The following is a 27217-nucleotide window of genomic DNA, read 5'->3' as shown; positions in this document are numbered from 1 at the left end:
TAAGGGGTTTGGGAAAAAGGTTAATCTGATAAAAGTCGCAGTTTTCCTAGTACTTCTTTATCAGTTGATCAACAACTCAGATACCATCTCCATTGGTTGCAGATCCCCTAGGACACAAAGGTTGAATTGTTTGTCAACCTCCTGGAATCATGTAGGTCACACATGACATTATTCCTGGAATAACAGCTTTCCACCAGCATTAATCACTTAAGCCTATCAACTAGGCTAAAGTCTTTAACTCTTGAGTTCCCCTATCAGGATGAGGGAGAGGAGAGAAAAAGGAGGAGAGATTGGGTCAGAGGAGAGAAATCATGGGAAACGATTAGGAGTAAGGAAGAAGTAATTAATGACACATTTTGGTGGTGACCAAGACCAATGGGCATACCAAATTAAATACAAATATCTTGATAATACATTAATGCTGAAGGCTTGAATGGAAGGGGAACAGCAACTATATTATCTCCTCTGGATGATGGGTGGAGAATGAGTATATGGCTATGGTTCTCAACCTTAAGGGCACCATAGAATCTCCTGAAGAGTTTTAAAAAAATATGTCAGATATTTTTTATTTCTTCGAATATGTTGTTTATCAGGAATGACTGAAATAAATAATATGATTGAATCCCACCATCACCATGGAAATGGCTTTAGGAGAAAACTGGACAGATGGGCATTATTTCTTCCCATTTCAACCAGTAAATAGTTGCCACTGATAAATAGCTAACAACAGTCTGTGAAGAATGCTCAAGATATATTACATAACACAACATACCTATTCATGGAACTAACTGGGGTGGGGAGGGAAGGCTACAAAATAATTTATGTGAACTTCTTGATTTCACCATATAAGACAAGCACGAAAGCATCACCCCTGCCTCTAAGAACATTGGACCATGCACCTTTGAAAAACACTTTGCTTCCTTCATCATGAGCAATTTTCCTCCAGCAGTCGAGAATGCCTGTGTACATAATATCAGTTCCTTTGTGCCCTGACTGCATCATGATGTGGTGACAAACAGTGTCAAATGGATAGGAAGTCATCCCAACCACTGCTGTGACATACTGTGCAGTCATCCAGCTGATGAAGATGTGAGTATTCTTGGGATCTGGAACCATTCCCTTTGCAGTGTCATAGATACTGAAGTAGGCAGTTGTAGAGAACACTCCTTGTGGTTTAGGGAATTGTAGCCCCGGCTGCCATGACCTGCCGCTGGCATTGCGGCTGTGCTTGTCTTTAAGTCTCAACATAGGCTGTGTGTGGAACATAACCGAAAACCACTCAGAGGGTTTCCATGAATATTGGATTTAAAAAATGCTTATTATGCTTTAGAACTTGCTCTGCTTTCCTTATCTTTAACATAACATAAAAAAATCTCTAGCAAGGAATGTATGCAACCTTGCACCTAATGCCAAGATGTTTGATAGACCCTGACACAGACTGGTCACTGTGCCCTCTGTACTAGTACATGTAATCTGTTACTGTCAACTGTAATCCAAACACCTAAAAGCTATTGATTCATGAATTTTGACTTTGTATCACCCTTGTATATCCTCCTCAATAAAAGGCATGAGGAAAGGAGGTCTAATTGCTGTTCTCCCCTAGAGAGAGCAGCCACCTTCCTTCCTCGAGACATAATAAAATGTCCTGGGTAAATTTGTTCCACCATGGTCATGGAGCCTCTGCTGGACAGAGTAGTTTCCAACCGAGCTGGGGCATTGGAGGCACCTCTGCCTCAGGCAGTGAAGTAGATGATGATGAATTCCCTTTCAGCTCCAGCTTTGCCTACAGCAGCTGCCAGATAGGTATGGAAAAAATCAAGAGGATACACAGAACACAAAGAGGTGGCCCCCAGCAGCACCACCTGATGCCAGATTTCCTGCAAAGTAGTGGCAGAACTGGGTTCTCTTGTCCATATCACCCAGCAAGGTGTGCTTGTATTTATCTTTGAAGGCAAAGTTGAGAGCCTGTGTTGGGAAGTATGTGATGACATTGGCCAGGTTACCACAACAGGACAGGACTCCTTGCTCCTTGGGGATACAAACTATAATGCCCTTGTATTGCTTAACTGCAGTGATTTGCTTGCTGGCATGTTGCACCTGCAGCAGCAGCTTGACTCTCTCAATGGGCACTACCGCTGTCTTGGAGATGGATGCGGCCACTCCACCTGCCAGGAAGTCCTTGACAAAGGTCACAGCGGCATCTATTATGCTGAAAGGAAAGAAGGAGTGGGAGAACGCAGGACTAGGTTTGTAACCAGCTGGGACTCTGGGGCTCTAGCTCCTGAAGAGTTTTATAAAATACATATATTCAGACCCCATTCCTAATCAGTTAGAATCATTGTGATGTCAGTGTAAGAAACATCCAAATCTGTAAGAATTTTTATAAGTTTATTTGAGCAAAAGTGACAACTGCTGGGAAGAAAAATCTCAACAGACTGAAAAAGTGCCCCAGATAATGGCAATTTTGCACCTTATTTTATACATTTTAATCAAAGAAGGAGGCATAAGGTGATTACATGAAATTCACTGGTAATAGATTAGGGAAGTGGGAGTAAGCAAAGTAAAGAGCAGGAGAAATATCTGGGATTGGATGAAAAGTGAGAAAGATACATACGTCTTTTACATAGGTGGGTAAAGATAGTTAACTGTTAACAATTAACATGATAATAATAACAATGAGGAGACCTGTGGTCTTTGGTGTGGTGGACTGCTCCAATTGAAAAGAAACCCACGGGCTCTTTAGTTAGGGGTCCGATTGCCCGCCGCCGCCAGAGTTACAACTCTTAATACTTTAGTTGAGTGAAAAGAAAATTGTTTATTTAACAGTTACACATATCCTTGCCTTCCCCCTACCAAACCGAGCCAGTTTTAGGAAGGTCAAAAACACCGTTTCCCTACTTCCCAAACACAGTTCAGCTTTACCAGCGGCTGCCAATCATTCAATCTGATTGGGGAGATCCTTTCTGTGCTGTGGTGCCCTTCAGCTCTCAATACAAAACCACCGGAATTCTCAGCCTCCTTGCAAACTGTCTTCTTTCTGTAAACCGCGTGGACCTCCTTTCCTCCACAGCACCCCTTCGAACACCCGCCAGCGAGGGAGACAGCCCCAGAGCGCGCCACCCCCCCCCCCCAGGTGTTCGCAGCTGCCTATATATCCTTGACTGTGTCCTCTGACGCAGTGGGTGTTGCCAACAGTTCTGACCATTCACAGAACCCCACTAGGCTCTGTGTGCTTTCCATACCATCCCCTGGTTCAAGACTCCTCCCATCCACCTGAGGCCTTGGAAGCATCCAAGCAATTTTGCATAATGAAAGACACCAGCCACCAGCCTCAGGCGTGTGAAGGCATTCTGAAAGCTGCTTCCTTCTCCCCATCCCCCAGCCGCAAACTCCAAGGATTTTTGGACTCCCCTGTTTCTGTAACAGTGGTTGTGCTTTGAGGGGCCCCCCAAAAGGAAATTACTTTGATATTCCAAAGTTACTGTTATCAGGTATGTTACTGTAGATGGGGGGAAAAAAATAAAAAGACAACAGAGAGGTTCAGTTAAGGCAAAGATTGGCCTTTGTAAGGAAAAAATAGCAGCCTAGGACATGACTACCCACCATGAACTTCTTTTAGTTAGAAAATTTTAATTTCAGACCATCTTTCGTGGTTACTTTCAGTCTCTGAATTTGTAAGTCCACCACACATGCCACCCCTAAGCTTGTCAGGTTTAGTATGTGGCTCCTCCAGTAGATTTTGGCAATGGCATTCTTTTTAAGATCCCTAGGTACACCCAGGGTTGAGAACAATTGATATATGGCAGTGGTTCTTAAAGTCTGTCCTGGACTATCAGTGTCCTTTGGGAATTTGTTAGAAACACAAATTCTCAGCCATTTCCCCCAGACTTATTGGGTCAGAAATCTGGGGGTGTACCCCAATAATCGTGTTTTAACAAGCTCCCTGGGTTACTCTGATGCATGCTGAAGTTTTAGAGCCAGCGGTACATGGGATATACTGGGGTGGGGCTCACCTGCTACACAGAGGCTGAAATAGCTGTGTCTATAAGTATCCTTCATGGTCAGCAGAAGTTATATTTCCATCCGTATTTTATGAGAATTCTTACTGCCAAAATCTTTTTACATGTAATTTTTGGCAGCTTGATAGTCAAAAAAAAATTGTCTTAAGACTGAACATTCTTCATATGTTTACAGTTAACATCAATCCAGCATGTTACAGCTCAAACTCATTTTTTTTTAAATTTTAGTCTAAAATAAAAATAGACCCCAACCAGTCACTATTGAGTGGAGGGCCAAACACACTGAACAGTTGCAAGGGGTCAAAAACACTCCATCTAGCCTGCTTTATGAAGAATCATAGGATAAAGATACTGTTTTAGTTACCAACTAAATTATGAATATATACAATAACATTTGTTCATAGTCTTTATTTTTACAAAAAGAAAAAGGAAACCACTCTCAAACAAATTGAGGGAATTCCTCAAGCAAAACAAGTGTAAATATCAGTGCTATATGAAATAAAACACGCAGAGAAATGTGGTATATATTTCCTGAAAATGTTAGCTGTAAATGGATGGGATCATATTTCTGTATTTTCTTAAATGGAACTTAGAGTATTCAGGGTGGTCCATAAGTTTTAAATAATAACAATTTGCTCTCCAATTGGCCTCATTTAGCTTTCTTTTTCACATGTCTACTTTCTGCTAGTGCTTGGTTTGTAATTTGCTCAAAAAAAAAGAAAAAAAGCTAAGAGTAAACATATTCAGAAAAAAATAGAAAATAAAACAGTTGCTTCTTCAAGGTTGGGCTCAACTAACAAATCATTTATATAGAAATAAAATCTTCTCACTTCAACATACAAACCATTAGTTCATATCTTCTTTACTGCCTACCTAGACTAGTAATTGTGTTTCCTTCCTCCTTTTATTGCTCTCTGCCGCAAAATTAATCCTCTCACAGCATAACCCAAAGGCTCTCAGTAACCTGTCCACCACTGCTCCCCCATGAAGTACAAAATGTTTACCAGGCACGGGCCCCAGGGAATCAGCTCTGGAGAAACTAGAAGAAGAAGGAATACATTTATTTTAAAAACTGAGAAGTTCTTGAAAAGACTGAAGGCCATCAAAAACTTTGCATGGAGAGACATGCAGAGGTGGAGTAACAGGTAAAGAGAATGTTGTTAAGATTCTGCTCTGCTTCTCTTTGAAGATTTCCTTTGGATCACTGCCTGTTCCATAACCACTGTGAGTCAGAAGGTAGCAACAGCCCACATAATGTGGGGGAAGTTGACGAGTTGCCCTGAGCACTCACCTCTTCAATCCTTCTCACCAAGCCTGGATAAGGGATGGTGCATCACATGAGATAACTATCTTCTCCTTCTAAAATTTAGAGTAGAATCCTTATCAGAGGAATGCCTAGTGGAGGGGCAACAAATGGGTAGTTGACTGTAGCTCTGTTGTCTAGGACTGTCTGTGCTGGGGCTCATCTTCTAACCTCTTCTTAATATCACAAGAAAGCCATAAGCTAGGGCCTGAGCCTTGGTATCTCATCCTGGTACCCGATAACTCTAAGGGAACATTAACCTACAGCCTAAAGTACCTGAGGTTTGAACAGCTATAGAAGGAAAACCACAAACTAAACAACATACATCATATTGAGCAGAAATATTGGAATAAACAGATTAAGAATTTAAAATAAACACAACTTACCATGTCAGCAAATATTGGTAATATGATACAAGTAAATAATTAAAAAGAGACAAATGGAAGATTAAAATAAAAATAATACCACTTGAAAGAGAGTAGACAGAATAAACAGCAAGCTGAATAAAGCCAAGGAATAAATTGCAGAACTAAAAGAGGAGACTGAGAAAATCCCCCAAAAGGCAGAAAAGAAGGTGGAAGAGATAAATATAGAAATAAAAAGTTAAGTGGCATGGAGGATAAAAGTAGACATGCTAACATATCAAAAATAGGAACCCAAAAGGAGAGAAAAATATTTAAGAAAATAATAAAAATAAATATTCCTGAACTAAAGAAAGATGAAAGAACTTAGATGGAAAGAATTGTGTGCCAAATAAGAGAGCTTAAGAACTCAGATACAGCAATGGGAAATTTAAGCACATCAAAGAAAAAGAGAAAATTATAAGAGCTTTCTACAAAAGTACAAGAATCAGATTGGCATCAGATTTCTTAACAGCAACACTGCCAAATATTTGGGGATTTTCCAGATATTATCCTGTTATCGATTTCTAATTTAATTCCATGTGGTCTAAAAATATACTTTGTATGACTTGAATCCTTTTAAATTTATTGAGACTTGTCTTATGGCCTAAAATATGGCCTTTCTTGAGGAGATATTTCACCAAAGAAGGTATATAGATGGCAAATAAGCACATGAGAAGATGCCCAACACAATTAGTTATCAGGGAAATGCAAATTAAACCATAATGAAATACCTCCACGCACGAACCATACCAAATGTTGCCAAGGATGTAGAGGAACTGAAACTCTCATTACTGCTGGTTGGAATGTGAGGTGGTTCAACAACTTTGAAAAACAGTTTTGCAGTTTCTTAAAAAGCTAAGCATACACTACCATACGCTTAACTTGGCATTCCCCTGTAATGTATTATTTAAGGAAAAAGAAAGTTTATGTTCATATACTTTACTTAAACATGAATGTTTATAGCAAATTTATTCGTAATAGCCCTAATGGAAGCAATCCAAATGTCCGGTAAGAGATGAACAAATAAACATATTGCAGTATATTTATATAATGGAATACTCAGAGGTTTCAATTCAGCTCTACAGGACTCTTCTTCCAAATTTATAGAATAATAATTTCAATCTCTTCTAATATTCCGCAGAAATATTTGGGAAACAGGAACAACACTTATTTAAGAAATAATCAAGAAATTGGCACTACTTTTTAAAAAATAGCCTTAATGTTATATTTCCTCTAAAAAGTTTTTATCCTTAAATGATTTATACTGAAATATTTACAAAAGAAACAATATGATGTCTGTGATTTGTTTCAAAATACCCTCAGGAGAGGGACTACTAAGTAAGTTGTGCTACAGATAAAGCCAGATTAGACATAAATTTACAATAATTACAAATAGGTGATGCATAGTTCATAATAAAGGGTAGAGTCAAAAATATGCACACAATAGTATTTATATACTACCAAAAGTATAAACATCAAGTGCATTAGAATGGTTGTGATTGGTGGGAGTGGGGATGAGATCAGAAGTGGGAATCAAAGGAAATTAAAATGAATGAAACAGAAGAGTCTAGCACAGACCGATGGCCAAACTATGCTATAACCCCTGCAAAATATTCACTGACTACTGCACCTAAGAGAACATGACTGAGAAGCAGGAGATAACCGGATATAACTAAACCAAGAGCTGTTCTCCATGACAATGCCACTGCCACCACTAGGAGGGGTGAGGAGCACCAACCCTCCCTAGAAATGCTACAGGAAATAGAGAGGGGATGGGGAAAGAAGGGCCACTGACCCCAACGTCCCCAGAGCCAACAGCTGACTTTGCAGGAGAGCCCTGGGCCCAGTGCCTTTGTTCCTCTATGGAGCTGGGGAGGAGCAGACGGCAGAGTGACGCCTGCAAAGCAAGGAGGTGAATACCTATATTTGAACTGGGATTGTGCCTTTCATTAGATATAACTTTATAAAATATGCTTAAATCTTCCAAAGTTTGCTTTTTTTCACCTGCTAAATGGAGATATTATTGCCCACTTCATATGGGTGTTGGTAGAACTGAAAGAGGATGTATGAGTTTGAACACAATGAGAGAGACACATCCTGGCCTCAACTAATGGAACTCAATTCTTCATAATTATTTGATCATGACCTTGAATTAGATGAATCAACCTCCTTGATCTTTCCTGTCTTGTAGGATGAATCATTTACCCAATTTCTTCCCGAACAACAAGATAGCATATCTTAAGTATACAAAACTATAGCTTTTTAAAATTTTTCCATAAGCACTAATCAAAGAGAAATAACATTCTGCTCTTACTGTATCCTCATACACTCAGCTCCAGTACTGAAACACTCTGCAAGCTTTCTCACAAGATATGGGATGTTCATTCTTACTCTGTGCTCCAGGGCCTGAGCCCCACTTGGAGGCCCCCTAAAATGCATCAGACATGGTTTTAGAAGTAAGATGGTAAATGGGCCTGTGCCTTTTATCGATAATACTTACAGAGAATTTTCTTCTGTAGAGAATTTTTTCAAAGCACTTTCATATATGTTCTGGTGTTTAACCCTCACAATAACTGTAAGACAAAGCTGCAATTATTATCATTTCCAGGTTTGTTTCCTTACTTTTTTTCTTAATATGGCCCCAACCCCAGAACTCAGGCTAAGAGGTTTATTTGTTGGCCCATAGTTCTATCACTAGCACACTAATATTTGAAGGAAAAGATGAATGAGTTAATTAATAAGCTAGTAAGCAGGAAATCAAAGACACTAATCCATGCTATCACTATTTTCTTCCCTTCCTTTCCCTTTTCTCCCTTTCTTCTTATGTTCATCCCTCTATTCTTTCTTTCTCTCTACCTCTTTCTGGTAACTCCCCATAATTTACACCAGCTTTTGCGTCCTTCCTCTGGGACTCTGGAATGCAATAGTAATTTGATTACTAAACTACAAGCCTCAGAGAAAACAAATCGTAATAGCCATTGTTTCTTATTATTTATTTTATTATTTCAACAGTGTTCCTTCCAAGTACAGTTAAAAGAAACCCAGCTTTCATTAATCATGCAACAACACGTTACCTGAATTGAGCTGTTGAAGTAAATATTTTCAGGCTTACGCTGGCATTTCCTTTGCTTTTTAAATAAACTACCATGTAATCATCTGACTATAAAACAGGCCTAAAACTGTATAAACTAGACGTAACTTGAAAACTAAAACTTGGAAAACTCTAAGCCTATTAGTTTAGTTAAAATGTGATGATCCTGAATCTCCTTTCACAGCTAGAAAACACAAAAATGGATAAAAGAGAAAAAACTCTTGTTGAGGGTTCTGTCTTCAAGCAAGACTTGTTGTTTTCTTTTAAAGGGAATAAAATGGGATGTATAAGCACCCTTGGGTGTAATATAATTAATAATGGTTAAATTAGTAATTTATTTCAAATTTGACATTATCAAATGAACCAAATTTCTGACAGACAAAACTATTTGTACTTTTTCTCTCTTGTTTTACATTGTAGATGCCTTCCACAACCCTGTGCTAGGAACTTTAAAGCAATATGGTCTGCCTACCGAATATTATAGTGTAATATTAGCAAAAGCATGCCATTAATCATTGTTTTCATCCCAAGTAAATGGTGAAAATAAAAATAAAAATCTGACCCATGTAACAACATAAGTCAATTTAATCAACAGACTTAAAATATCAAATCAAATATTTGATAATTTTGACACATTTTGGCTTTCTGAATAAACCCTACTATAACTCTCTCATAAATCCTTAAGGATTTAGAAATTGTTTACATATTATCTTTCTAAGCATCTATTGATTTATAACAGAAACTAGGGACAGTCAAAGGTAACTAAAACATTTGTTTTTCAATAACCTTTCAGAATAGTTACCTCATTTTGAAGGAATTTAGGAAGGAAGCTATATGCCCTACCTGAAGGAAAAGGGGGAAATTTTTTCTCTCTACTTTAACAGATTACATTCCCAGCTGGAGCAAAGGAAAGTTTTCTGGAGCTGGCAGCTTTTTCGGCCTGTAAAATCCCAGCACTGGGAGCTAAATCATTAGAACTAACTAGAAGACAGTCTGGGACATGTAAATCACCACAATAACAATACTTTCTTCAAAAGGGCATCAAAAATGATCGAGTGTATTTCCTTGTTTATTGTCTGCCTTCACCCTCTAGAAGGAAAGCTCCATGGGAACAGCAGTGTTGCCCTTCCCATTCACCCAGTATCCCTGGCACCAAGAACTGGACACAGAGTGGGTACCTAGTAAGTATCTGTTAAATAATCAAGCAGAAATTTAATCCAACTGGCAGAGAATCACCTTAGTTATATAATTATGGATATTTATATATTGTTCAAACTTCCAGTCTTTGGTAGCCCAGATCAACATTGGTATAAATTGCATAGCTAATTTATTGACATATTTAATCCATGTTATTAAATATTAAAAGTCATCTGTACAAGATTTCTTAGTTATTTGTTCTGCATAATGAAAACAAAAAGATAGTGCCTAAATCTAACTTCAATAATAATCTTACCTCCAAGGACATATTCTCATATTCAAGGTTTTAGCTCTTGCCATTATTATTGCAATCTAATCATGACTCAGAAAATCTACTGAATTTCCCCATTACACTTGCCAGCAACTACAGGACTATGCCCCTGACCTTACTGAGGGTTGTGTGAACAGCGATTAGTTCCCTGCATGTGAAAATGGTTCATGATCTCTCTCCAAAGTTGTATTTGGCTTTCCTGGACAGAAAAAAGGGCTTTGCTGTGTACTTGAGAGATATCTCCAGTCAGAGAATTTTCATTTTTTTTAGTGAATGATATTACTAAATGATACTAAAAAGGAGTGAAAAGGATTAGCCTATTGTTCACTCCTTTCCATCTTTCTGGATTTTCCCTCATACCAGTTGTTCAAAATGTCTTTCATGTTCCTCTTTCTTTCTTCAGCCCTCACTTCAAGCTAAACCACCTGAGAGCACAATCCAGTGAGACTTGCTGTAAACTAACAGAAGAGGGTGAATAGCTGAAACAGGATTAGCCATATAGTGATTCTGAAGATGGGTAACAGGTACATTATACTATGTACTATGTTTTCTCTGTTATTGTGCATGTTTTGTAAAGTCCATTATAAAAAGTTGTGTTTCTTTAGTCATACTCCAGTGAAAAAATTGATTCTACTGACTCAGTTATCACCTTTTTCATCCAACTACACTGATCTTAGCACACTTTCTTTCTTCCATAGCAGCTGACAAGAAAACAATTATACTGTTACAAAACAAAGCTCACCACTTCACATGTGTTCTGGATCCCACCAAATTATGTCTCCTGAGACACCTTACTCTAAAGGCATCTTTCTCATTCCCACATCTTTAATTTTACCCCCCATTTACTCCTATCCATCTTCTCTATTCACTGAAGCTTCCCTATCGTACTGAAGGTCTTCAGTTAACTGAGCAGACTTTTTGTAACTCTACATGAAAATGAGCATATTTATATTTTTCAAAATCCATAGAAGCTAAAAGTTGACTTTAAAAACCAAATTAAAAGATATTTCTTATTTATTTACTTACCTAAAATGGGAATGGTGCATCTCAGAAGCTTATGTCAAAAATACTGCACAATACAAAAAGATCTGCACTTTTTTCAGCTAATTTAGTAGTATTGACATCAGAGAATGTTTAGGTTGGAAGGGAATAATCATTTCATTCTAGACTCTCATTTGAAGAGAGAGGGATCCCTGAGTATAAACACAACTTTACTTAAATTTACAAAGCAGGTTACCCTCTGAGCTAGGGTGAAGACCCCAATGTCTTATGGCTACTGCTCTTCTATCATAAGCTCCTGAGGGCCTTGTTCAATATAATCAAATCATATTCCAAGTATCATGCAATTGTAGGGAGAAATCCTTTCTACATCTTTTGCACATTGTACCATGTACACTGAAGTTAAGAAATAACTACGTTTATTCCTACCAATTAAGGAAAATCAAAAGTAAGTCTTAAGCTTATTTCACTGGCAGACCAGAGGTCTTTGGGGTAAACAGGTGTGTCAGAAGAGATGGCGGGCTCTGTGGAGGTGGTAACAAAAATCAGGAAGAGTCCCACAGAAGAAGGCCTCAGCCTCACCCAATCTGTGAAGTTTAGTAGAAAAGGCACAGGCTTTGAAGTCACTCTGGAGTTCAAATCTCCCCATAGCCACTACCTGTTATTTACAATTAAAGGAGTTCTCCCCTTATCCAGGGTTTTGATTTTCCCTTTACGGTTTCAGTTACCAGTGCCAGCTGCAGCCCGAAAATATTAAATGGAAAATTGCAGAAATAATTTGTAAGTTTTAAACTGTGCGCGTTCTGAGTAGTATGATGAAACCTCCTGCCGTCCCCCTCCAGATCTGAATCATCTGTTTGTCTGCAGTATTCATTCACCTTGTGTACCTTACCTGCCCTAGCCATTTAGTAGCCATCTTGGTTATCAGTTCAACTACCGCGAGTGCTTACATTCAAGTAAACTTTACTTAATAATGACCCCAAAGCACAAGAGTAGTTTAAATTTTACTGTAAATATGTATGTGTAGCAAAAAACACCAACACTGTCTCCACCCCAGCCCCCACTTACCTGCCTTCCACAGGAAGCAAACATTTATGCAAAGTACTTTTCTAGAATTAAAGATACAAAGGCATAAATCATCTGTATTCCTGAGAAAGTCACTCTCTAGTGTGGAGTTATTTTTTTAATGATTCTTTCATAATGTAGGAATAGGGGCACGTACAAATGTAACCAAAACACTAAATAAAGGGTTCGGTACTATCTGTGCTTTCAGGCATCCACTGGGGGTCTTGGAATGTATCTTCCACGGATAAGTGGGGACTACAGTACTGGATTCAGTTGCCTCATCTATAAAACAGGTCAACAAGGACGGTTCTTTGGATTCCAGATTAGAGTGCTTGGCATAAAATAGGTACTCCATAAAGAGCAAGTTATTGAGACAACTAGAAACCATCTTGGGGGATGCTGAGTCCAAAGACAGCAGTATGGTCTGGTGCAAGTGACAAGTGACTTGAACCTACAAGTTCCTCCCTCACAGACCCCTAGGCACACCCCGTTCGCTTTCCTTAATTTCTGTTCCGCCAGCTCCACGCTCTCCGCGAAACCGCTGACTCAGGGGAAACTGGGAACGGCGTGACTATAGAGAAGTGTTGTATTTTTTCCTCTTTGCCAGGAGATCCGAAAACAGACAAGTCAAATGGCTGCTGCACCAGCAGCCGCAGCAGCCCGGGTTAAAATTGACGAACTGCAACTTTGCCCCGAGTAACCCTTCTGGGATTGACCTCTAGCACGGAGCCAGTACGAAGTGCTGAGTCACGAGGAGGCGGTGCCGCGCTGCGCCAGGAGGCGGGCCCGGTGAGTCACGTGGCAAGGGCTTTACCACAACAACAGCGAGGCGTGCAGCGCCCGCGGCCGGCAGCGCTTCCTCCCGCGACCGACTAGTTCTCCGAGCATGCTCAGCTCGGCTGCGCGGTTGCACCGAGTACCCAGCCGCCCTGCTCCATGGTCCGGGTTTTCCGGGCCGCTGCCCTGGGTGCTAGGAGCCCAGGAGGCGCTTTCTGAACCACCACTGTCAGGGCGTGGTTCCGGCGAAGGGAGTCTTGCTTTTTTTCGTCAGAAGAAATGACCCAAGAACCCACTTTGGGTAAGGCCTGGGAAAAGAGCTGATTCCGCAAAATATGCACTCCTTCTTTTATCTTTAATGATCGTTAAAGTCCTAAACTATCTGTCCGGGCTGTCTCCTGAAAACTCACTCCCGGAAGTCCAAACCCAGTTCTGGTTGCACTCTACAGAATGAAATCGAGAAATAAACCTAAAAATGCAAAAGACTGTCAAATAGAGGGAAATGACTGTTGTTGAGTATGACTTTCGTTGGTCTGTAGTAGGTTACTCCTTGTAACAGTAAGTGGCAAAGGCATTGGAGAAGTTATGGTTTAAATTTGACATAACTGCCAGGTGATGTTACCACGCTGTACCCAATTTAGGATTGTCCAGAGCCCAAGAGCTGGTTTGGAATTTGGGGGCAGGGTGGGAGAGGCACCCTTCTCTGAGTATTAACCGTAATCTGAGACTTAGTGACACAAATTATAGCATTAACTCACTACATTCAATATCATGTATAGCTCTGGCTAGACTAGAACTTAGTTTCTTCCTGACCCCACTACCCGCCCCGTCTCTGTTTCCTTTATTAAAGCGAAACTGATACTTTTCCAAGAGACCAGCTGCACAGTATTGTGAGGAAATGAAGCAGGTGTAGGGGGAAAGTGTGTGCTTTGTAAAGTGTAAATGCCTACACCTGCACTGTTCTAATTAACTGGAATGCAAGCCACATATGTAATCTAAAAATTTCCCATTAGCCACCTTTAAACACTAAAAAGAAGCAGGTGAATTAATTTAAGTACTATCTTAACTTAAAATAAGAGTATAGCAACATAATCAATATGAAATTATTACTGAGATATTTACATTCTTTTTTTTTGTACTGTCTTTGAATTGGATGTATGTATTACACCCACAGTGCATCTCCCAGGCCACTAAATTTTCATTGGAAATACTTGATCTGTGTTTAAAGTTCATAAAATTAACAGATGAAAAAGTGGATTCACATTCCCGAACTGTTCCAAATTTACTTAAAAGCTTTCCAGTAACCAAATGGGATACCAATTTTGAAATTTATACTTAAATGGATTTAAATAAAACTAAAATTCAGTTTCTCAACCAAATTAGCCACATTTCACTCTGTAGCCATATGTGTTGAATGGCTATTGTGTTGAACAATGCAGGTCTATGCAAATATGCAGTGAAATTATGAGAATAACAAAATGACCCTTTGGATGCTTCACCTGTATTTGGAACAATGACCAACACTGTCTCCACCCAAGCCCCCACACTTAACTGCCTTCCATGGGAAGCAAACATTTATGCAAGCACTTTTCTAGAATTAAAGATACAAAGGTATAAATTATCTCTATTCCAGAGGAAGTCACTCTCTAGTGTGAAGGTTTTTTTAAAATGATTCTATCATAATGTAGGAATCGGGGCATGTGTAAATGTAACCAAAATACAGGGAGGAGTAACTGCAACTGGAAGGATGAACAGGGAATGTGTTAGGTGGAGAATTCCGAGCAGAAACAAATAACAGAAAGCCAGGACCACACAGGTCTGGAGAGGTTGCGGGAGGGGGGTACAAAGAAGAGTAGGGGCAGTTGTTGAGGATGTTGTCAGCTGTAGACAAATTAGAATGAGGCTTGGTTTCTATCCTGGCTTTGCACTGGGAGTGAAACATCACCCCCTGAGCTTCAAACACCACCACACTCCATCTTCAGTGCATACACAGACCCTGCCGGGGAAATTACAGCCAGATTTTGGGAATCCATGTCCCCAGGCCCTGAGATAGACATGTCCAATATGAAGAGTGTGGAAGAAGAGACTCCTACCATTATATATCCATTCAGCAGTTAATAAGTGCTTACTAAATTTTAACTTTGTAGTGTGATGGAAGTGGGCACAGTAAGTACACATTTTCTGGTCTCAGTACATGTATGCTCTAGTTCCTGTCACTTTTCCACTGATCTGTCTTGTCATTGCTCTGTCAACACATATCTATTGAACAATTACTTTGCAGCAAGGTGCCTCATATCTTCCCTTTCCTGACAAGATAGGGCCAACCTCAGCTGTTTCTTAGCTTCTACCCCTGTGGTTAAGCTCACATGAACATCATTTTAATTATTTAATGGATGGCTCTTAGGCTTGGACTGAGTATATACTTTTGGAGGTGTTTCCTTCAAATGATCCATCTGGAGATATTAACAAAGCTCCTTTTGTTTCAATCAGTCATGTCTGTGTCATCCAAAAAATGTATGTCATCAAATAGTTAACTTAGAGAATACACAAATGCTTGTAATATATACACGTGTCTAAAAACTTGTAGACAACTGACTCTTCTTAATAACCAGGTCATTTATTGAGCATTAACTCTATGCACCTCTTCATTGTGCACACTCTTATAACATACATAAAAGACAGAATATAATTTTGTACAGGTATGGAAATAACTTGCGCAATATCTCACCGTCAGTAATTGGTGGAGACTAGAACTGAACATATGTTTCATCCGATTGCCAAGTTCGTATTTTTTCTTGCCATACCCCTCTATCCTCACCCTGCTTTTGTGTGAAGCCCTCTAACCTAAAAAATAATCTGGTGGGTTCTTCATCAATTCAAATAACTTTCTTCCCCAAATCGGAGTTGACCTCTTGGGAGAAGAGAAAAAACGAACTTCTACATGTCTCATTTGCTTACAGCATGGCTGACCCCCCAACTCCCCCGCATCTTACCCTCCCCCCCATGGTTGAGCTCTGTCCCTTTGACTCCGCCCTAACCACGTCCATGCACGCCTCCTCGGCAGCCCCCTTTGGTCTCTTCTGGAGCTCAGCCACGCCTTCCCTTCACACCGCCCCTTTCCCCGCCCCCTCCCGGTCCGTAGTGTATAAGATCTGGAGCGTGGGATCGCGCTCAGGAAGGGAAGCGAGCGGATAGGAGGACTGGGCATGCTCCGCGGCGGCCCAGGTTTTAGTCACAAGTAGGAAGAAGCCAGCACACGACACCGGCAAAGAGAAGCGGGAGCCGCTGCGGCACCACGACTGTGGGGTACGTCGCCGCCTTCTTGGGGAGCGGGAGCTGGAGCAGGCGAGAGACGAGGCTGCAGGGCCGAGAGCCGCCTAGCCTCCGCTCCGGTCCTCTGCCTGTGAGCCTGTGAGGTGCGCTAGACCCCTGAATCGGTCACCTGGGCGGTAAGAACCCGTGCCCGGGAGCCGGGCCGGACCGGACCCTCCCGCCACCGACTGCGGCCGGAGGGCGCACCGCCGGCGCGGAGCAGCTGCGCCGCCTCCAGCGAGCTGCTGAGTGTGCGGTTCGCGCCCGGCGCCCGGAGCGTGCGGCCGCCGTCAGCCCCGAAGAGGAGGAGGGGGCGGCCATGGGGCTGCTGTCCCAAGGCTCGCCGCTGAGCTGGGAGGAGACCAAGCGCCACGCTGACCACGTGCGGCGGCACGGGATCCTCCAGTTCCTGCACATCTATCATGCCGTCAAGGACCGGCACAAGGACGTGCTCAAGTGGGGCGACGAGGTGAGCGCCCGCGACCCCGTTTCCTCTGGGCTTCCCTGTCAGGCCACCCCGCGCCGCCTTTGTTCGGCAAGGCCCTACCTGCGACCCTGGCCCCAGCCCCTGGGCCCCATGGCTGTCCGCGTCCTGCACTGCGTCCCGAAGGTCCCGGGATGCCTCCTTGCCCGGCGCCCCGTCTCCCGCGGGGCGTCCAGGACTGTCTGGGGCGTGGGGCCGGCTCTGAGCCTTTTAGCCAGACTTCTCTCTCCCATTCATTCGGGGCACCGGTAGGGCGCAACCAAGAAAAAGTGTGACATTTGGTGCTTTGGGGAGTTTACAGTCACTTATCTGCTGGCCGCCTTTCGCTATCCGCGGTCTCATCTGGAAATGCGCTTTTGCCGTTCACACGAAAGGAAAGTTGTCCTAGGAAGGCCCGTCGCTGTTACGAACCAGGGCTAAAGAATGTTCACTTCTGCCCCCCACCCCCTTCATTCCAGTTATCTTTTAAACGCCCTACTCCGCTTCAGTCCCGCTCCCCCAAAACACACACACTCTATAGGGATGAATTGAAACAAATTACGAATCGGTTTTCCTAAAGGGGAGGAATCTTCCTGGCCTTGTTTAATTCTAAGTGGGAATTCTTAGCTCTTCATAATTGGGGTTTGTTAGTACCTTTCCATGGCCTAAATCCAGCACATAAACTTAACAGATCAATGCTTCTTCAACACATGTCCTACCTAGCAATATATTGAACTATTGTTTAATTGGAATACTCTGGAAAGTATCGCCTCCTGTAAGAGTTAAATTATTTTCTGCCAAAGCATTTTTTGCCCTCTCTTCCCATTTTTAAAAATCACACGTATATACAATTCAGATAAATGACTTTTTGAAAAGTCCATTTACATTTATTTATTTTATCATTTGCCTTTCTAGCCTTGGTCAAGTGTTAATGATTTATCTTCAGGTCATTGTTATCTCTCTTGACTTAAGTGTGAAGGTGCTGCTTCACCAATACAGAATCTCTCCCTGCAAAGAGTTTTTCTGTTTCCAAAATTGGAAAGTAATTCTACCTCTGCAGTGGAAGGAATTGTGCTGTTTCAAGTTAGAAAAAATACTAAATAATGACCAATACTCATTTCTACTGTAAGTGGTGTACAGTATGTGTTTGGTGATAATTCAGTTTTAGTCTAAAGTTATTTCTTTACAGCATATGACATTTTATATATTTATTTGTGTATCGTTTATATTTTATGATCTATCCTGTATCCCCCTAGATTTTTTACTCTCTCACACTTCTCTTTGCTTTTCCCCCACTAATAAACCAGTGTCCTTTGGAATCGGGACCTTACTGTTTAATAGAAACAATGAAGTTAGAAAAGTTATCTTAGATTTTTAAAATAACCTGCTGCTTATTTATTATTTCAAGTTCTTCAATCATGTCTGGGTAGAGTATAGGATTTTCAAGAGGAATAAAATTTCTGCTTGCAAGTGTTGACAGACCGGTTGGGAACAGGCAGCCTGATACAAAAGATAGAATTGAGATAGTGAAGAATGCCCAGGTGGTTAAAAAAAAAGCCTCACTTTACTTCCTACTCCTGAAATGGTACTTTAGTGAAACTTGAATCTCCCCCAAGTTGGGGAGTACCTTTAGTATGGTACTAATTCTCCGTTGTAGTATCTCTGTCTCTGCGTCTTTTGGAGCAGACACAGGTGTGACATTTCCTGGAGGTAAGGAGGGTCTCACACCGAAGTATTTGTTGATGCTTCTGTTTCTCTAGCATCATTCAAAGTAATCACTCTTCTATGTTACAGAGCATAATTTTTCAAACTATATCATGATCCATTAGTGAGTGGGTCAAGAAATACATTTAAAAGATTTTAGAAAACTAAAGTTCATTGTTGCTTTACACTTGAGATTTTATATAAATATTTGTGTATTGTGTGTATTTCATGAGCTAGCTTCTCTATCCCCTAGAAAATTTTCTCTCCATAGCTTTTTAAGAAATGGAATAAGATGAAGAATATTGACTTATCATACGTACAAAGAACATCACATCACACTTTTGAGTTATTTATTTGAGGTGGAGTGTATTGGGTCGCATGTAAATTATTTCTTACCATGGTTGCAGTTAAAAGAGTTTGAAAGCCAGAGTCTCAGGTTTATCATAGAAGTCTTCCTTGAGATGAGCCTTTGAGAAAGAGCAGTAGAGTAGTTAAGTGTTAGCCCTAATCCTTACACACAGTAGGAATTGACTATCACATCTGCTGAATAGTGATCTTCAGGCAGGGGCAGACAGCAAGCAAGGTTTGTTTTTATGCAGAAGCCTCAGGAAATAACTGAGAAACAGGCTGGGTAGATAAGAGTAGAGAAGGGTGTGGTGGGTAGTGTGGCCCCTGAGATGAAGAAAAGCCTTGGCAGACAGAAAGTGGTGTTTGGGATGAGATTATGTTGGACAGTGTTGACGTGATACCAAAATATTGCTCTTCATGGGAAGTTTTGGTGTACTTAGAGAGCCATGGACTTGGATTTAAAAATAAAAAAGATGCCTTGAAACCATGGAAGGAGAGCCTGCCACTTTAGAAATGCCCAGCCCTAGTTACTAGGACAGTATTTCTCTCTGATAGTACTTATTCAGAAAGAACCCTGGATCTGGAGTTTTACTTGTGTTGTATTCCAAAGCCTGCCAAACTGCCTGTGTGGTTCTGAGCCTTGGCTTCCTAATTTGGCAAATGAGAGGGTTGGACCCATCCAGCTTTTACAGTTTGAGTAAGTACAGTTTGTATTAATTTTTAAAGATTTTATTTATTTTCAGAGAGAGGGGAAAGGAGGTAGAAGGAGAGGGAGAGAAACATCAATGTGTGGTTGCCTCTCACACACCCCTAATTGGGGACCTGGCCTGCAACCCAGGCATGTGCCTTGACTGGGAATCCGTTGGTTTGCAGGCTGAAGCTCAATCCACTGAGCCACACCAGCCAGGGCTAAATAATGTACATTTTTCAAACTAGAATGTTCGTCTTTTAAATTCACCTGAAGATAATCTTTATAGACTGCTGAGTAAAGAGAAGGCTGTCATCAATTGCCGTGGTGAAAATGGGTTGTGTAATAAAGGTGTGTGTATGCTGGCTTAGTGGAGCTCAAAACCTTATAAATAGATAGATTCCCAGATCAGCTTAGAGGTGTGTGTTTCACCTTTAGTGTGACAGGTCCTGACCCTTGCCACCATTTATCATGCTGTTTCTGTAGGAAGTAGAATTTCTAACTCCTTGGTGCCAGGAACTCATCTGTTCTTTATGCCCCAGGATGGGGGATCTGGTCAAGGGGAGAAGTAAGATGAAGATTCCTGGGTGCCCTGTTGCCTGCCAAGCATTGTATGTATGCCAACAGTAAGCACTTCTCTCTTCACAGCTCACACACAACTTTTGAGGTACAGAATTTGTTTATAACTTGGAGTCTGAATGTTAAAAGACAAACCTAGGAAATTTATGTTGCAAATGTGGCAATAAATAACAGCGCTTGAATTTTTGTTAATAATCACTCTACTGTTAGCTACCTGCCAGGCCTTCTCAGCCTCAGCTGTTTGGTGGCAGAGGCCTTATCAGAATTGAAATCTGTCTGACTCCAGGTCCATTTCTTAAACACATTATACCAGGTTTTGGATTATTTACAATGTATGAGATTTCATCAAATCTCCATTTACAGAGTTCAAACTCTGCAGGTTGCAGAAGTGCCAGAAAACAACATTTAAAAGCAAACATAATCTTTCTTTTTTTTAATCCAATGTTGTATGGCTCTCAAAGGCAAGAAGGTAAATTGTCCTCTAGTTAGTGGAAAAGTCCATGTGAACTTTGAGAGGAAAATATGTCCTTAACATTAATGAGTGTATTGTTAGCATGCTTAAAACTAATAAAACTGAGGTGGTATTTAAGGGCTGGAATATCTTCCATTGATTTTTGAACTACATATTTGCCTTTGTAGGTTAAGAGTGCTTAAGTGACTATTTAGAAAATGCATAGCTTGTCAGTGATTAAGTTTGTAACAGAAATATATAATCCTAAGTATAAATCTGGAATAGGCAAAAGCATAGTCATTTTAGTCTAATGGAAGGTTTTGTGTAGCTTTGGACCAATTACTTAATCTCTCTTAACCTCATTTTTGTCCTCTATAAAATGGGAACATTAACAATACCTTCCTTATCAGTTAAAATTAAATGAGATAATGATGTAGTTAACTATTCATAAATAGTAGCTTAAGATGTTTACTTGAAAAAAAATTTAATATCCTGTATGTCATTTAAATAGAATGGTCATTGGGGAATGAGGAATTCCATCCATGTATGTCAGTTTTTTAAACTAATTGACTGAAATTTGCCTACTTAGATATAATTATAATCCATTAGCTTAGTAATTTTTGATAGTGTTTTTAAATTTCAAAATCTAAATTGTATTTATTTAAGATTTTATTTACTTTTAGGGGAAGGGAATGAGAGGGAGAGGGAGAGAAACTTCGATGTGTGAGAGATACATCTATCAGCTGCCTCTCGCTTGCCGCCAACTGGGGACCTGGCCCACAACCCAGGCATGTGCCCTGACTGGGAATCAAACTGGCAACCTTTCAGTTCTCAGGCCAGCACTCAGTCCACTGAGCTACACCAACCAGGGCTAGGTTGTATTTTTAAAAAGCATTATTTGACATTTACTTTTTAGAATAAAATATTGAGCAAAAATTAATTATTTCATGATAGTCATTATGGAGAGTTTGGATTTGTGGCACATAAAGCAAAGTTGTTGCATCTTTCTCAGCTGTCACTGTGAATGTTAGTTTAATAGCATTTAAAGCACAGTGGTGAAATGAAGGAAAAGAGTGAAACATGATTGGAGTCTTCTGGTGATTTTTTACGCCCCCCAATAATTACTGTTTGTACCAAGAGGTTCATTTTTGAAGGCTAGGAAACCAGATAACTGACCCTATGTTTACATTAGGTATTGAGGCTGAGAATTTAAAGCTTAAACGTGAGCTTGACTGGGTAAATTTCAGATTTTTGCTGTTCATCTTTTGTGTGTGTTTTGCATGGGCTTGGTTTTTCAACCAATTTCATTGAATTAATAATTTACATGCAATAATATGCACCCATTTAAAATGTACAGTTCAGTGACTTTTAACAAGTATATATAACCAGATATCTGCCAACACAGTGAAAATTAAAAATATAAAACATTTGTATGTATAACACTTCCATCACCCTCCAGAAGCTCCCGGGTTCCTTTGCAGATGTTTGTGAGAGAGAGAGGGACAAAGAGAAGCACAGCATTTGAGCTGATTCCGATTCCTCAGACACCACCTTGGGGAAGTTGCCCTACGAATGTGTGGCTCTTCATTAGATGGAGAGAGTGGAAGGCCTTCAAGGCAAAAAAACAAAGTAATAAAGGAAGAAAGGTGAGAAATAGCATTGGTATATGAAGGTTATGTGCACTTAGATATTGCAAGTGCAGTGAATAGGTATGATCAGTTTGTAGAGGTGTTTGTATAGTTCTGGGTAAGTAGAGGTTTTGCTGTATTTTAAAAGCATGAGGCAAATCAAATGGAAGAAAAAGGTTTCATACTTCTGTACACCTGGCTCCTCTAGAAAAACATTTCCGCGCTTCTAAACCACTTAACAAGATCCCCATCATATCACTATTGGATACCTCTGTAAAGAGGACTGTCTAGAATATCACTTCTAATACCGCTCATAGTAATGTCATCAGCTAGTATTCTGCGTGTAGCTTCATTTTGAGGTATAAATTTAGGTATAGTTCATTAAGACCCCATATCTTGATAAAATATGTCAGAATATTAATTAAACCTTTAACTTCAGAATTTTTGTTCCTGAACATTTTTAGATACTGAAATCATCTGACTATATTGTTAAACTTAGAAAACTTTATATGGTGCATTACTGGTGTTGCTGGTATTATTGGATGTATCATCCTAATGAGCTTGCTGATTAATATTCTCTGTTTATATGCTCATGATTTAACCAAGTTTTTTTATTTCTTTTGTGGGAGACACATTGATTTATTATTCCACTTATTTATGCATTCATTGATTGCTTCTTGTATGTACCTTTGACCCAAGATCAAACTCACAACCACGGTATATGGAAAAGACACCCTAACCAACTGAGCTTCCTGGCCAGAGGCCAAGTTTTTTGTTTTATTTTTTAAACATTGTAACAGCTTTATTTAGATGTAGTTGACTTATAATAAACTACACATATATAAAGTGTACAGTTTGATAAGTTTGGGTATATGTATCCACCTATGAAGCCATCACTACTATTCAAATGATGAACATATCCATCATCTCCAAAAATGTTCTTGTGCCCTTTGTAATTTCCCCCTTTCCTCTCCTTCCCCAGGAGATTTTCTTTATTTCACCACAGCTCATTATATGAATTGTATTCAATGTTTAGGTATTACAAACAAAACATAAACATACAACTTTTTGAATGGACTTATGCCTTCAATCTTGATTATTATCCAGGAGTGATGTGTTTTATCTTAAAACTACTGGATGTTTCCGAAGTGGTTGTATCACATTTTACATTTCCACCAGCAGTGCATACTATTGGTTTCAGTTCATCTGAATTCTTGACAACACTTGGTATACCAAGTCTCATTAATTTTGGCCATTCTAATAGGTGTGTGGTGGTATTTCATTTTATTTTTAATTATATTTCCCTAAAGAGGAGTGGTCTTGGGTATCTTTTCATATGCTTATTTGCCATGTTTATATCTTTTTTGCGAAGTGTGTTAAATTCATTTGTCATTTTGAGCTGTTTTCTTAATGAGTTTTGAAAGTTTTTTATGTATTCTGGGTGTAAGTTGTATCAGTCGTATGCTTTTGCACGTGTGTTCTCCTATTTTCATTCTCTTAAACTGTGTCTCTTGAACAAAAATTGTTTATATTGATGAAGCCTGGTATATTCATTCTTTTATGGTTCATACTTTTGGGGTGGTGTCTAAGAAATCTTTCTTAGCTCCCAGGTCACAAAGGTTTTCTACTATGTTTTTTTCTAGAAGTTTTATAATCTTAGGTTTTTACAATTAGGTCTGTGATCCATTTTGAATTAATTTTTGTACATGGTGCAAGGTATGGGTTTTTGGTTTTGGCTGTTTTTTGCATGTTGCCCCAGGACCATTTGTGGGAAAGACTGTCTTTTTCTCCACTGTTGAAGGTACATGGCCTTTGCACCTTTGTCTAACAGCAGTTGTCAGTGTATGTGTGGTTTTAGTTGGGGGTGGGGGGTTGTACCGTTCCATTGATCTACTTATCTTTATGGTACAACCACACTTCTTAATGCTATAGCTTTATAGTAAGTCATGAGATCAGGTAGTGTTAGCTCTACAACTTTTTACGTTTTGAACTTGTTTTGACTCCTAGTTCTTTGAATTTCCACATGAATTTTAGAACCAGCTGCAATTTCTACCAAAAACAAAACAAAACAAAACAAACCCTGCTGGGATTTTGACTGGGATTTCATTGAATCTACGGGTCAATTTGAAGAGGAGAATTGACATCTTAACAATAATGAGTCTTCTTAGCGATGCACATATGCATCTCTTCATTATTTATGATTTCTTTTAATTTCATCAGTTTATAGTTTTCAGTGAAAAGTTTTTCACATCTTTGTCAGATTGATCACTGTCTCATATTTTTAATTCTATTGTAAATGGTGTTACTTTTATGTTTTAATTTTTGATTGTTCATTGCTAATACTGGGTGGGACAAAAGTAGGCTTACACCTCTGACTGGTGTGGCGCAGTTGGTTGGGTATCATCCCACAAAGCAAAAGGTCACTGGTTTGATTCCTCATCGGGGCACATGCCTAAGTTGCAGATTGGTCCCTAATTGGGATGTACAAGAGGCATCCTGATTGATGTTCTCTCCCTCTTTCTCCCTCCCTTCCCCCCTCTAAAAATAAATAATATTTTTTTACAGGTTTACAGTCATATGTGAAAGTTAGTTCTTGTATTATTTATATTATTGTATTATTTTCCATATGAATAACTGTAAACTTACTTTTGCCCTATCCTGTGTATTGAAGTAAAATTCATTTCTGTATATTTGTCTTATATCCTGCAACCTTCCTAAACTAGTTTTGAACATGTGGAATACAGTTCTAATCACCGTTTTAGTTTATTTTTTTTTAACAAAGGTTTTATTTATTTTTAGAAAGAGGGAAAGGGAGGGAAAAAGAGAGGGAGAGAAATATTTCCTTGCCCCCACCTGGGGATCTGGCCCACAACCGAGATATGTGCTCTGACCAGGAATCGAACCAGCGACCTTTCGCTTTGCAGGATGATGCCCAACCCACTGAGCCACACCAGTCAGGGCTCTAATCATGGTTTCAATATCTTTGTCGTTTACGGTCAGGTTCAATTGATTTTTTTACTCTTCATTTTGAATGTTTCCCTGCTTCTTTGCATGTCTGATAATCTTTGGGTGCTAGACATGAATTTTACCTCATTTAGTACTTGATATTTGTGTATTCCTAGAAGTATTCCTTAAGTATTCAAAAGTATTCTTTGTTCTGGAATATAGTTATTCAGAAGTAGTAGAATTTTTTCAGATATTGCTTTTACCATTTATTACGCTGATCTGGAGAAATCTCAGTTTAGGGCTATTATTCCCTTCTACTGAGACAAGATCTTCATGAGTACTTTCCCCAATGCCCTAAATTGAAAGTTCCATTATGATTTATGGTAACATACCCTGTCTCAGCTTTGAGTTCTTGCTTCACATGCATGGGTTGATTTACTACCGAATCCTTAAGGGATACCCTTTGCAGCTCCCTTGGGTTTTATGTGCAGCTCTCTTCTCTTTGGTACTTACTTGGTCCTGTGAACTCTAGTTTGCTTGGTTTCCTCAGACCTTCAGCTCCATCTCTTCAATTCAGGGAGTCCTCCAAGCTCTGGTTCACCTCTCTGTCAAAGTCTAGAGCCTCTCTTCAATCAGTACATTGGGCTCACTTAATTCACCCCCTCCCCCCAAATATTTCAGTGGTTTCTGCCCTTGGTTATCTGATGTCCAGTGTCTTGGAAAAAACTATTCTTTTATATTCTTGTTCATATTCTTTCTCTCTCTCCCCCACCTCTCTTGTTTCAGATGGGAGGGTTGCTGTTATATCATCTTGATCAGAAGTGGAAGTCGTCCCCAGTTTTCCTATTCTTTCAGCTCCGTTCTCTTTTGTCTGTAAACTTCGTCCAAAGTTTGGCTACCCTTGTGGTTATATCTCCAGCAATCAAAATGTAGCCAGATTTTTAAAGTCAGGATTTTCTTTGCTCTTATGATGTAATATTCAACACTTAATGTCATTGTTATCATCCTACTGGCCAGGTATTTGGTGAAAAGGCAATGATTTTGAAAGTGCATACATTTTCTGAATGGACTTTTAATTTGAAGGTAGGAGTCCAAGCCCCAAGTCTTCCCTCAAATGGTTGTGTGGTCTTAGGTATGGAACTTACATTTTTTGGACCACAATTTCCTGTAAGACAAACTTAAAAAATCCTCTCGTTTGTTTTTGAATTGTATGCTTTTATATATAGATACATATATTTATGTGTATTTCTAATTGTATCTTTTAACAGCTTAACTGTGTCATAATGCTTTAAATTCCATACAACTTATGAAAATCAAGAAATGCATATTATACAGGAATTGTAGAATCCATTTCCTTGCCCTATCACCTTTCAGGTTTTAGCATTTTCTAAAATAACTTACTTTACTGGCTACTGAGAAACTAATTAATCATAGAGCCATAGATATTAGATTTCCAGAAATTTTTTTCTATAACTTTCTTAATAAACCTATTTGAGCCTCACAGCTTTTTTATAAAAAGCAAGCTAGTATTACAGAATGTTTCCTTCAGAAAAACTAAGACTTAACCTTTACATATATGTGGTAAAACTCTAAAGCCTTTGTTCTCATGGCAGATGACTCTTAAATTAAAAAGTGCTTATTGACTACCTCCTACGTATTGAGGACTTCCTATGCTAGGTCATGGGGTTAAAGAGAGAGAAGCTCTCTGTCCTTGAAGAACTCCAGCATATGGTGGGGTGGGTTTGCTCTAATACACGGAGATCCTGGGAGTCTTATGGGTGGGGGGATCTTCAGGTAGGCTCTCAAAGGGCATGTACAAATGTGAAAATTACGGAGGTGCCTAAAGTTGAGGGAGTACTGAGTACTGCTATAACATAGGACCAAAGCACAGGATAGGGGCTGGCTGGAGGTTAGGGTTAGAAAAGTGGGTTGGGTTCAGGCTGTGGAAGGTCCTTTGTAATAAATCCAGGAA

At 39.7% G+C, this 27217-nt stretch overlaps 1 protein-coding gene and 1 pseudogene across 4 annotated transcripts in view; one reads left to right on the top strand and one right to left on the bottom strand.

Annotated features, from left to right (window-relative positions):
• Positions 1-819: 819 nt before the first annotated feature.
• LOC150007180 (ADP/ATP translocase 2-like) lies at positions 820-16089 on the bottom strand (annotated as a pseudogene).
• Positions 16090-16298: 209 nt separating this feature from the next.
• GCLC (glutamate-cysteine ligase catalytic subunit) overlaps positions 16299-27217 on the top strand; it is a 45876-nt gene continuing 34957 nt past the window's right edge. For all 4 annotated transcript variants that reach the window (XM_090282598.1, XM_090282599.1, XM_090282597.1 and 1 more), the window contains exon 1: positions 16299-16907. In XM_090282598.1, the coding sequence (XP_090138724.1) occupies positions 16758-16907 (150 nt within the window). In that variant the 5' untranslated portion in view covers positions 16299-16757. The remainder of the gene's footprint in view (positions 16908-27217) is intronic.

This window comes from Furipterus horrens, unplaced genomic scaffold (genome assembly GCF_987537825.1).
Source record: "Furipterus horrens unplaced genomic scaffold, mFurHor1.1.pri manual_scaffold_6, whole genome shotgun sequence".
NCBI classification, from domain to species: Eukaryota; Metazoa; Chordata; class Mammalia; order Chiroptera; family Furipteridae; genus Furipterus; species Furipterus horrens.
This window is presented reverse-complemented; position numbering and strand designations above follow the sequence as displayed.